At 42.5% G+C, this 12,090-nt stretch overlaps 1 protein-coding gene across 9 annotated transcripts in view; it reads left to right on the plus strand.

The window, feature by feature from the left end:
* Window positions 1–12,090, plus strand: part of iqsec1b (IQ motif and Sec7 domain ArfGEF 1b) — a 381,341-nt gene that overhangs the window by 300,466 nt on the left and 68,785 nt on the right. For all 9 annotated transcript variants that reach the window (XR_013548356.1, XM_078413939.1, XM_078413940.1 and 6 more), the window contains one exon: window positions 4,969–5,251. Coding sequence is in view for 7 of the 9 variants with exons in the window: in XM_078413939.1 (XP_078270065.1) it covers window positions 4,969–5,251 (283 nt within the window). In the remaining 2 variants the exon portion in view is untranslated. The remainder of the gene's footprint in view (window positions 1–4,968; window positions 5,252–12,090) is intronic.

A 12,090-nucleotide genomic window follows, 5' to 3' on the forward strand; every position in this document is an offset into this window, starting at 1 on the left:
CTGTAAACCCGCTAACTCCCACAGATATCTGAATTCCCTACTCCCACTTTGCTTCTTGCAAGGATGCCATCCCCTACTCAATTTCTCCATCTCTGCCTTATCTGCTCCCAAGATAAGGCTTTCCATTCTAGGACATCTGAGATGTCCTCTTTCTTTCATAAATGTGGTTTCCCCTCGTACTGTAGATGGATCTCTCAACCGTGTCTCCTCTCTGTTCCACAGTTTTGTTCTCGCTCCCCTTCCTCACAGATGGAACAAGGATAGTATTCTCCTGGTCCTCGCCTTTCACCTCACCAGCCATTGCATCTGACGTTTTCCCCACCTTCAAAGTGATCCCACCACCAGTCACACCTATCCATTCCCACTCCCCCCCCCCCCCCCTTTCCCTAGAGACCACTCCCTTCGCAACTCCTTGTTTTGGTCATTCCTGCCCACCAAAACTGCCCTATCTCCAGGTACTTTCCCTTGCAACGTAGGAGATGTATCACCTGTCCCTACACCTCCTTCTCATCCATCCAGGGATCCAAGCAGCCCTTCCACATGAGACAGGTTCACATGCACCTTCTCCAAACTTATCTACTCACCTACTCAGTGCTCTCAATATGACCTCCTTTCATTGTCGAGACCAACCAAAAACTAGAAAACCATTTTGTGGAGCATGCTCTGGGTCCGACTATTCTTGCAGGCTTTCCTGATTGCAAACCATTTTAACTCCCCTTCCGTTCCCATACTGACCTTTCTGGCCTGGACCTCCTCCATTGCCAAAATGAGGCCACACGCAAACTGAAAGAACACCACCTCATATAGCTTACATCACCTTCAATAGCTTACAACCCAACAGTATGAACCATCAATATTAGATAATGTCTCCCTTTTTCTCCCATCTCTTTTATGTGTCCCATCTTCGTGGGCACACATTTCTCCCAGTCTCCTGCACCCCCACCACATCACCTTACACTTGTATCTCTCCCTCTGGCTTTGTATCTATCTGATCTGTATCTATCTGACACAATTTTGTCTCCCTTTCATCACAGAAGTAAGTTGATTACATTGAAACATAAATTCCAACAAGATTGACAGGATTGATGTTATCCCTGCTGTAGTGCCTGAACTGTGGATGACAGTCTCAAAGTAAGGGTCCACCTCCCACAATAGAGATGAAACATAATATCTTCAGTGGAAAGTGATGAGTCTTTGGAATTCACGACCCTAGAGGGCTGTGGAAGCTCGGATCCGGAGTCTGTCCAGGATAGAGATCATTAGATATGAAGGGAATCGAGGGATGTTAAATTAATGTAATACAGTGGCAAATGGGTAAAAGATCAGCTGTCAACTCACTGAATACAGAGCAGGCACGAGGGGATGAATGATCTATCCCTGCTTCTGTTTCTTGCGTATTTACTAGTAAAAGTTGGAAAGCTCATAATAATGTGCAATCCAATTCACATCTACGTCTTTTATTCACTATCAGAATGTAGGGGTTATGAATGAATGAATGAATGAATGAATGAATGAATAAGTTTATTGGCCAAGTATGTGCATATACAAGGAATGTGCCTTGGTGCTCCGCTCACAAATGACAACACAAACATACAGTTAACAATTAAGAATAAAGCATAACCACATCAAAACAATAAGGATACAACATTACGGTCTAAACATGTGAGTGAAAATAAACCAGAGCATAAAAGAGACTCCAGACTTTGGTTATTGAGTAGAACTATCACTCGTGGAAAAAAACTGTTTTTAAGCACCAGAGGGAAGTGCTTCGAAGAGTTTGTGGCCAGGATGAGAGGGGTCAGAGATGATCTTGCCTGCTCGCTTCCTGGCCCTTGCAGTGTACAGTTCATCAATGGGGGACTGGTTGCAGCCAACAACCTTCTCAGCTGTGCGAACGATCCGTTGCAGCCTCCGGATGTCGTGCTTGGTGGCTGAGCCAAACCAGACCATGATGGAGAAGGTGTAGGACGGACTCAATGAAAGCAGTATAGAATTGGACCATCATTGCCTGTGGCAGATTGGGTTTCTTCAGTTGCCGCAGGAAGTACATCCTCTGTTGGGCTTTTTTGACTGTGGAGTCGATGATGGCCCCCATTTAAAGTCCCTGGAGATGATGGTTCCAAGGAACTTAAATGATTCCACAGATGTGACTGTGGTGTTGTTGATGGTGAGTGGGGGGAGGGGAGGGGAGGGGGAGCTCTCCTGAAATCTACAATTAGTTCCACTGTCTTGAGAGCATTGAGCTCCAGGTTGTTGTGATGGCACCAGTACGCCAGCTGTGTCACTTCCCATGTGTGGGCAGATTCCTCCCCATCCTGGATCAGTCCATTCAGGGTAGTGTCATCCGCAAACTTGAGGAGCTTGACAGAGGAATCTGTGGAGGTGCAGTCGTTGGTGTAGAGAGAGTAAAGGAGAGGGGAGAGTACGCAGCCTTGCGGTGCTCCTATGCTGAGGGTCTGTGGGTCCGAGATGTGCTTTCCCCGCCTCACATGCTACTTCCTGTCCGTCAGGAAGTTGATGATCCACTGACAGAGGGGTTCAGGCACAGTCAGCTGGGAGAGTTTGTAGTGTAGTAGCTCTGGCACAATGGTGTTTATTCCTATTCTCTGTTTCCCATCTGCCAACCTTCTTTATCCATGTCATTACCCTACCCCCAATACCATGTGCTCTAATTTTGCCCACTAATCTCTGCGTGGGACCTTATCAAAGGCTTTCTGAAAGTCCAGATACACTACATCCACCGGCTCTCCTTCATCCATTTTACTTGTCACATCCTCAAAAAATTCCAGAAGATTTGTCAAGCAGGATTTCCCCTTCATAAATCCATGCTGACCTGGACCAATCCTTTTACTGCTATCCAAATGCGCCAATATTACTTCTTTAATAATTGACTCCAGCATCTTCCCCACCACCGATGTCAGGCTAACTGGTCTATAAACAGTATTTATTGCTGTCCTGACCATTTTTCTGATAGGCTATTTCAAACAGAATTTTAAAAATATATATTATCTTGCCATATGCCAAGGTGAGATTGGATCTCTGGATTATTAATTTAGCCTCTGGATTGCAGATCTAATAAAACTAAATTAATTTCAGGGAAAGTCTCCTATTGTTTAACAGTAAACTAACCAAGCAGACTTTCAGTGCTGTCTACTTTCTATCATAATTTTCATTTCAAACCAAAGTATTGCTTTTCAGCTCTTTTCAAATATATTCGTAATTTTTCTTCAAGATATGCCAGTAACTGCTATTGTAATATGAATATTGATTTCTCTAACTTCAAGTAACCCCGGCATTCCCTCTCTTTTTATCCCTCCCGCACCCAACAAACAGCTAACAATGGCCCGCTTCCTTTATCATCATTACTTTTTTACAAATCTTTCATTCATTGTTCTTTATCTCTCTACATCATCGTCTATATCTCTCGTTTCCCTTATCCCAAACCAGTCAGAAGAAGGGTCTCGACCAAATACACCATCCAGTTCTTCTCTCCAGAGATACTGCCTGTCCCACTGAGTTACTCCAGCTTTTTGTGTCTATCTTCGGTTTAAACCAGCATCTGCTGTTCCTTCCTACGCATTATACTATGAAGTTTGCTTTAAAAGCATGCGATGTCAGAGCTATCGAAATCAGATTCAAATTTTGCCCTTATTTTGGATGTTTTATATTATTCTATAATAAACATTTAACTGAGGACATTTGGCTAATTCTGACTAATCCTCGGCAGATGATGTTATGCTGTTTTTATATAATGAGTATTCATTAATATTATCCCAACCTCTGAAACTACCTCCCTCCAAGAAAAATGGAAGAGCTCAGTGTGAGGTAGCTCGTCTCATTGCTTGATGTGCGTTTGACGACACTGAGCCTCTGCTCCCTGAGTTTAGAAGGATGAGGGGGGACATTGAATCGAACTGAATAGTGAAAGGCTTGGATAGAGTGGATGTGGAGAATCTAGGACCAGAGGTTATAGCCTCAGAATAAAAGGATGTTCCTTTAGGAAGGAGATGAGGACAAATTTCTTTAGTTAGAAGGTGGTGAATCTCTGTAATTCATTGCCACAGAAGGCTGTGGAGGCCAAGTCAATGGAAAATTTTAAGGCAGAGATAGATAGATTATTGTGTAGTACGGGTGTCAGGGAGAGAAGGCAGGAGAATGGGATTGAGCGGGAGAGATAGATCAGCCATGATCGTATGGCAGAATAAACTTGATGGGCCAAATGGCCTAATTCTGCACCTATCACTATGAACTTGCCATTACCTTTCTTTTCTTGAACCATTCAGACTAACTGCACCAACAGGGTTGTGTTCATATAGAATGCTTTCATCTGTTTTTAAAATGCCACATCCTTTATGTATTTGTTTAAAATGCAAACCAGCTGTAAATAATAAAATCGATTTGATCTCTGGTGGAACTCTGTTGTAAAAGCTTTCGTGCATACCATAAAAATGATTGCTTTGCCACTGCTCCAAAGGTCAAGAAAGTAATGGAATAAATGTGCTCACAGTGTGGGATTAGCACAGAATTATTTCAGCTGTCAGAAAGGGGAAAATAATTGTATCCGTTCATGTACTATTTTAAATTATTTGTAAAGTAGTTCTGAAAAATGGTTTGTATTTTAAAGTGTTTCATCAGTGTTGGCTAAAAAAAATTAGATGATTGTACAAGGCAAGAATACAGTTTATTTTAAACTGGCTGCAATTTTGATCAATGGCAGTTGAATTTAGGGATTCTTGCCGTTAGTCAGTAGTCAGTGGCAGTGACTCAGATTCGTTACAAGATTTGAATATTATTTTACAAGCTGATATGTACTTTGAACTGCCATATAATGGAAAACCACAAGCCTGCCATATGTGCACATTATCTCTCCTTGGGTGCATCTGAACTTTACTTTGTATGACCTAATGTAACAAATGGACACGTTTAGTCACGTACGGCTAATATGATTTTTTTAAAAACTTTTTTCAGCGTGGAGGGTGATGCTGTGGGAAGTGAGACTGGCACCTCTCTTGACAGCCCCCAAAGCTACAGCCACGGCCCAATAACACTCAGCGCTGCTGCCAGCCCTGATCAGTTTGATGGTTCTTCATTGGTGTCATTCCCCATCTCACCGGGCCAGCAACGTCCTCGCAGGCCAAAGCTACAGCATTCCACCTCCATATTACGGAAGCAAGCAGAGGAAGATGCAATCAAACGCTCGAGATCTTTGTCAGAGAGCTATGAACTCTCCTCGGATCTGCACGATAAACAGGTATGGACTTCTTTTGGGATATGTCAATGCACAAAGCAAAACAATAGAAGTAAGTTGTTTTTGTTTTAGATATGTTCAAAAGTCAGAGGAGCAGAATTAGGCCATTCGGCCCAACGAGTCTACACCGCCATTCACTCATTGCTGATCCATCTTGCCCCCTTAACGCCATTCTCCTGCTTCTCCCCATAACCCTTCACATTCTTACTAATTGAGAACCTGTCAATCTCCACTTTAAAAATACCCAAAGACCTAACCTCCACAGCCGTCTGTGGCAATGAATTCCACAGATTCACCACCCTCTAGCTAATGAAATTCTTCCTCATTTTTTTTCTAAAGGTATGTCCATTTATTCTGAGGCTGTGCCCTCTGGTCCTAGACTCTCTCACTTGCTGGAATAATATATTCTCCACTCTGTTCCTCTTCGTTTCCTCTTTTGCACTACCTGGCATACTCGTGCTTGGTATGCATGAGGTTCTTCATTGTATTTTGATACACGACAATGATAAACCAATGCATTTCCTTTTAAGACTGCTCCTTCATTCCAGGAATCAAATCAGTGGAATTTTGCTAATGCAAGTGTATCCTTTCTTAAATCTCACCAGCACCCTATTAAGCTAAAACAAGACTTCCCTAATTGTATCATAAATTTGATTGAGGTTGGCCCATATTTCTTGAGGACAGTCCATATATCTTGAGGAGAGTCAATGAAATATCATGGAATATATGAATTATCATTAGAAACATTTGAGGTACTGGAAGACTGGAGGGTAGCTCACGTTGTACCTTTATTTAAGTGCCTTTTTAATTGTCTTTTGTTGTTTTTTAAAAGCTTCCCAATCCTCTATCTTCCTGCTAATCCTTGCAATATTATAGGCCTCTTTTACTTTTCTGGGGTCTTTAAGTTCCTTCATCAGCCACAGTCACCTCATTCTCCCCTTAAAATCTTTCTTCCTCTTGGGCTTGAAAAGAATCTGTGCCCTCTGAATTACTCCCAGAAATTTCTGCATTGCAACTGCACCATCATTCCTGCTAGGGTCCCTTTCCAATCAACTCTAGCCAGCAACTCCCTAATGCCGATGTAGTTACATTTACTTAACAGTAATACCAATACATCTTCTCACTCTCAAACTGCAGGTTGAATGTTATGATATTACTAGACCAAGTGGTCCCGTTGGGCCCAAACCTCTCCTGCATTGGTGCAGCACCCTCTCCCCCCCCTCCCCTCCCTCCAGCCCCTCTCCCCCTCCCCTTCCCCTTTCCCTCCCCCTCCCCTTCCCTTTCCCCTCCCTCCCCCTCCCTCCCTAGGAGATAGATTTAAACTTTAAAATGTGAATAACTTGAAAAATATTACACCGATTTCAATGAAACTTCTTCCATCAGCACCAAAGGGACAACAGTGAGGAAGGTGGGCCTAAAATTGTTGCGCTATCGTGTACCGTTTTGGCTGTCGTTCAGGAACAAACAAACAAACAAGCGTTTTAGTATATAGAATGGTCACTACCTCCTAAGGGTTTTCCTTTACCTTAAGCCCCCTAATCAAATCCGATTTGTTACACAGCACCAGATCCAGAATTGCCCTATTTGGCTCGACCACAAGCTGCTCTAAGTCGCCATCTCAGAGGCATTCTACAAGGATCTGGGTCAAACGCAGGCATGTGGGACTATTGTAGATGGAGCATCTTGGTCGGTGTGGGCAAATTGGGCCGAAGGCTGCTCCAAGCTTGTGACATGCTTAAGACACTATGACTCCAAATGTCACCTATGTTTTCTATAGATGCTGCCTGACCCACTAAGTTATCCCAGAACTTTGTCTTTTTTTGTAAACTAGTATCTGCAGTGCCTTGTTTCTAGTGTTCCTTCGCCTCTGCCTCTCTTGCAGGGTTACATATTTAAACAGTTTAGTATTTTGCCATTAGAGGCATGTCATGAATTTCCAAATGTTGAAATGATTTTTCAAATTTATGTGCATAATTCTTTTGCGTCATTGTTCTGCCAGTACACCATGTTGTTCATTTGCTTCAATTGCTTTTTAATGCATCGTGCATAGATCAGCGTTTGCAATAAATCGGGGTGGTGTTCATGTTTATACACAAGAGCTTTATGCTCAGTGCTTGTGGTCAAATCTGCTCATGATGTTTTGACAAATACTTTTTTCTATCCTCATTTTGCTCTTTCAATCAATCTCCTAAAGATCAATCTGTTATGTAATCTGCCTCTATAATTAGACGCATTGGCCTTTTGTTCATTTCATTTATCATAATATTCTCAGAGTCCTGAGAGATTTTTTTAAGTTTAAAAAAAATTCTCCTGACTCTCCTGACTGACCTTCTAGTTCTAGGTCTCCCTTAACATTTTTGAATAGTCTGTGCCTCTATCACTGTTCATTAATATTGAGAACAGTTTTTTAATCTCTGCAAATTATGTCTGTAGTATTCCAGCTGCATGCCTTATATTGCTCTTCCATCACAGTGTCGTGTAAACAACCCTTCTATATGTTTTTTTTGCTGTGATTATTGATTTATATTCAATTATTGACTTTGTTTTGGGACTTTGTAACTTTGACTGTCAGTAAAAAAAGACACAAAGTGCTGAAGTAACTCAGTGGGTCAGGCAGCATCTCTGGGGAACTTGGATAGGTGACGTTTTGGGTCAGGTCCCTTCTTCAGACTGATTGAGGTGGGAGGAGAGAGAGGTGGAGGCAGGCCAAAGACTGACAAGTGATAAATAGACATGGGTGAGCAAAATGGCAGATAGCTGGACAAAGGCCATTGATGAAAAGATTTAAAAATGTGAGATATGGAGATAAGGATGGAAGAGCCATGAAGAGGAGGAAAAAATATAGGTGGAAGGAGAAAGGGAGAAATGTGTGCGCATCCAGGTGGAGTGTTGGGAAGAGTTTAATTTATTGTCATGTGTACCTAGGTACAGTGAAAAGATTTTGTTGCATGCTAACCAGTGAACATAAAGGCAAAACATGGTTACAATCGATCCATTTACTGTGTACATGATAAGGGAATAATGTTCAGTGCAAGGTAATGCCAGCAAAGTCCGATCAAGGATAGTCCGAGGATCATCAATGAGGTAGATAGTAGTTCAGGACTGCTCTCTGGTTGTGGTAGGGTGATTCAGTTGCCTGATAACAGCTGGGAAGAAACTGTCCCTGAATCTGGAGGTGTGCATTTTCACACTTCTATACCTTTTGCCTGATGGGAGAGGAGAGAAGTGGGAGTGGCCAGGGTGTGAATCGTCCTTGATTATGCTGCTGGCCTTGCCGAGGCAGTGTGAGGTATAAATGGAGTCAATGGAAGGGAGGTTGGTTTGTGTGATGGTTTGGGCTGCATCCACAATTCGCTGCAATTTCTTGCGGTCTTGGATTGAGCTGCTCCCAGACCAAGAGGGGAGGAAAATAAGGTGGTGGGGGGAGGGGAGTGTAGGGGGGCATGTTGGTACATTAGATACCTAAAATTGGAGGATTCAAATTGGAGTTTATACCCTTGGGTTGTAATCTACCTAATGGAATATGGAGTGCTGTTCCTCCAGTTTGCATATGGCCTCACTCTGGCAATGGAGAGGCCCAGGACAGATAGGTCAGTATGGGAAGGAAAGTTAAAATAGTTAGCAACCGGGAAATCCAGCAGGCCTTGGAAGAACGAGTGCAAGTGTTCAGCGAAACGATAGTCTAATCGCCCAGAACACTGCATGTATTCTGGTTTGCAATGTTCTGTCAATGATAATATGTTTTTTTCCTATGGCTGTTTTACGTACAAGCTGTAGTCACATGGCCTGGACTTGGCGCTGCCACCATTTTCCTGCCATTTGTCCATATGGTTAATTATACTAAATATGGCATTGGCAGAAATTCCGTTGCAATTTTAGAAGCAATTTTCATAGATATGGTTGTCCTACATGCTCATTCAAATGTTAGATCTTCCATACAGGGCAGCACAGTGATGCAGCGGCTGTTACTGCCTGACAGCACCAGAGTACTCGGGTTTCTCTGGGTGCTCGGTTTTCCTCCCATATTCCAAAGTTGTGCATGTTCACAAGTTATAGGAGTAGAATTAGGCTATTAGGCCCATCGAGTCTCCTCCGCCATTCAATCATGGCTGATCTCTGCCTCCTAATCCTATTTTCCTGCCTTCTCCCCATAACCCTTGGCACCCGTTCTAATCAAGAATTTGTCTATCTCTGCCTTAAAAATATCCACTGACTTAACCTCCACAGCCCTCTGTGGCAATGAGCTCCACAGATTAATTACCCTCTGAGTCAGAAGGTAGTTAATCTGATGAACTCCTCACTTACGTTCTAAAAGAGCGCTCTTTAACTCTGAGGCTATGACCTCTGGTCCTAGACTCCCCACCAGTGGAAACATCCTTTCAACATCCACTCTGTCTATGCCTTTCCTTATTCTGTAAGTTTCAATGAGGTCCCCCCTCAACCTTCTAAACTCCAGCGAGTACAGGCCCAGTGCTGTCAAGCGCTCATCATTTGTTAACCCACTCATTTCGGGAATCATTCTTCTAAACCTCCTCTGGACCCTCTCCAGAGCCAGTATATTCTTCCTCAGATATGGGGTCTAAATTTGCTCATAATACTCCAAATGCAGCCTGACCAGATGCAGGTTGTAGGTTAATTGGCTTCTGTAAATTGCCCCTAGTGTGTGGGATAGAACTAGTCTCTGGGTGATCACTGGACCGCACAGATTCAGTGAGCCAAAGGGCCTGTTTCCACACAATATCTGTTTAAATAAAACCTAAAACTAATAATTAATAACTAATCACTAATTAGTAATACTAATCATATATTCACCAATGAGTCCAAACACAACAAACCCATCACACTGCACATAATCCAAAAGGCATCCATCTCAATGACATAACAATTTTTTTCAAAATATCTCTGTCTCCCCGATCTCTATTTGTGGCTTAACTATATATAATTTTCAGATGGTACTGTGTAGTAGTGATTTTATAATTTCTCCACTACTCTCATATTGGTAACAAATAGTTTTAACAGTACTAGGTGAGTGCCTGTCAAGATTTCCAACAACAAAATTGCTGCTTTCCATTAACGCTTTGCAAACACCTTCATCCTCTTTCTCAATTTCAGACATGCTATTTGTTGAACCATGTCGCATGGAAAAAAGCCCTCTGGCCCATGCTGACGATATAAGTTAGTCACATTTATCCACATTTGGCCAATATCCCTCTAAATCTTCCCTATACATGTACCTATTAGGCCCATCGAGTCTCCTCCGCCATTCAATCATGGCTGATCTCTGCCTCCTAATCCTATTTTCCTGCCTTCTCCCCATAACCCTTGGCACCCGTTCTAATCAAGAATTTGTCTATCTCTGCCTTAAAAATATCCACTGACTTAACCTCCACAGCCCTCTGTGGCAATGAGCTCCACAGATTAATTACCCTCTGAGTCAGAAGGTAGTTAATCTGATGAACTCCTCACTTACGTTCTAAAAGAGCGCTCTTTAACTCTGAGGCTATGACCTCTGGTCCTAGACTCCCCACCAGTGGAAACATCCTTTCAACATCCACTCTGTCTATGCCTTTCCTTATTCTGTAAGTTTCAATGAGGTCCCCCCTCAACCTTCTAAACTCCAGCGAGTACAGGCCCAGTGCTGTCAAGCGCTCATCATTTGTTAACCCACTCATTTCGGGAATCATTCTTCTAAACCTCCTCTGGACCCTCTCCAGAGCCAGTATATTCTTCCTCAGATTGGGGTCTAAATTTGCTCATAATACTCCAAATGCAGCCTGACCAGATGCAGGTTGTAGGTTAATTGGCTTCTGTAAATTGCCCCTAGTGTGTGGGATAGAACTAGTCTCTGGGTGATCACTGGACCGCACAGATTCAGTGAGCCAAAGGGCCTGTTTCCACACAATATCTGTTTAAATAAAACCTAAAACTAATAATTAATAACTAATCACTAATTAGTAATACTAATCATATATTCACCAATGAGTCCAAACACAACAAACCCATCACACTGCACATAATCCAAAAGGCATCCATCTCAATGACATAACAATTTTTTTCAAAATATCTCTGTCTCCCCGATCTCTATTTGTGGCTTAACTATATATAATTTTCAGATGGTACTGTGTAGTAGTGATTTTATAATTTCTCCACTACTCTCATATTGGTAACAAATAGTTTTAACAGTACTAGGTGAGTGCCTGTCAAGATTTCCAACAACAAAATTGCTGCTTTCCATTAACGCTTTGCAAACACCTTCATCCTCTTTCTCAATTTCAGACATGCTATTTGTTGAACCATGTCGCATGGAAAAAAGCCCTCTGGCCCATGCTGACGATATAAGTTCGTCACATTTATCCACATTTGGCCAATATCCCTCTAAATCTTCCCTATACATGTACCTGTCGAAATGTCTTTTAAATGTTTTATTGCACCTGCCTCAACTGCTTCCTCTGGCAGCTGCATCCATATACCCATCACTCTCTGTGTGAAAGGTTCCCCTTCAGGTTCCTGTTAAATCATTACCCTCTCGCCTTAAATCTATGCCCTCTATTTCTTGAATTCTCTCCCCTGGGAAAAAGACTCTGAATTCACCTTATCTATTCCCCTCATGAATTTTTGAACCTCTATAACATCACCTCCCAACCTCCTGCCCTCCAAGCAATAAAGTCCTGGCCTGCCCAACCTCATATACCTCAGGCCCTTGAGTCCTGCTAACCTCCTCGGAAATCTCTTTCCACCTTGATGGTATCTTTTCCACATCAGGGTGAACAAAACTGATCACAGCACTCCAAGTGTGGCCTCACCAACGTTTTGTGCAACTGTAACATAACATCCCAACTACT

Source organism: Rhinoraja longicauda, chromosome 17 (assembly GCF_053455715.1).
Source record: "Rhinoraja longicauda isolate Sanriku21f chromosome 17, sRhiLon1.1, whole genome shotgun sequence".
Classification (NCBI taxonomy): domain Eukaryota; kingdom Metazoa; phylum Chordata; class Chondrichthyes; order Rajiformes; family Arhynchobatidae; genus Rhinoraja; species Rhinoraja longicauda.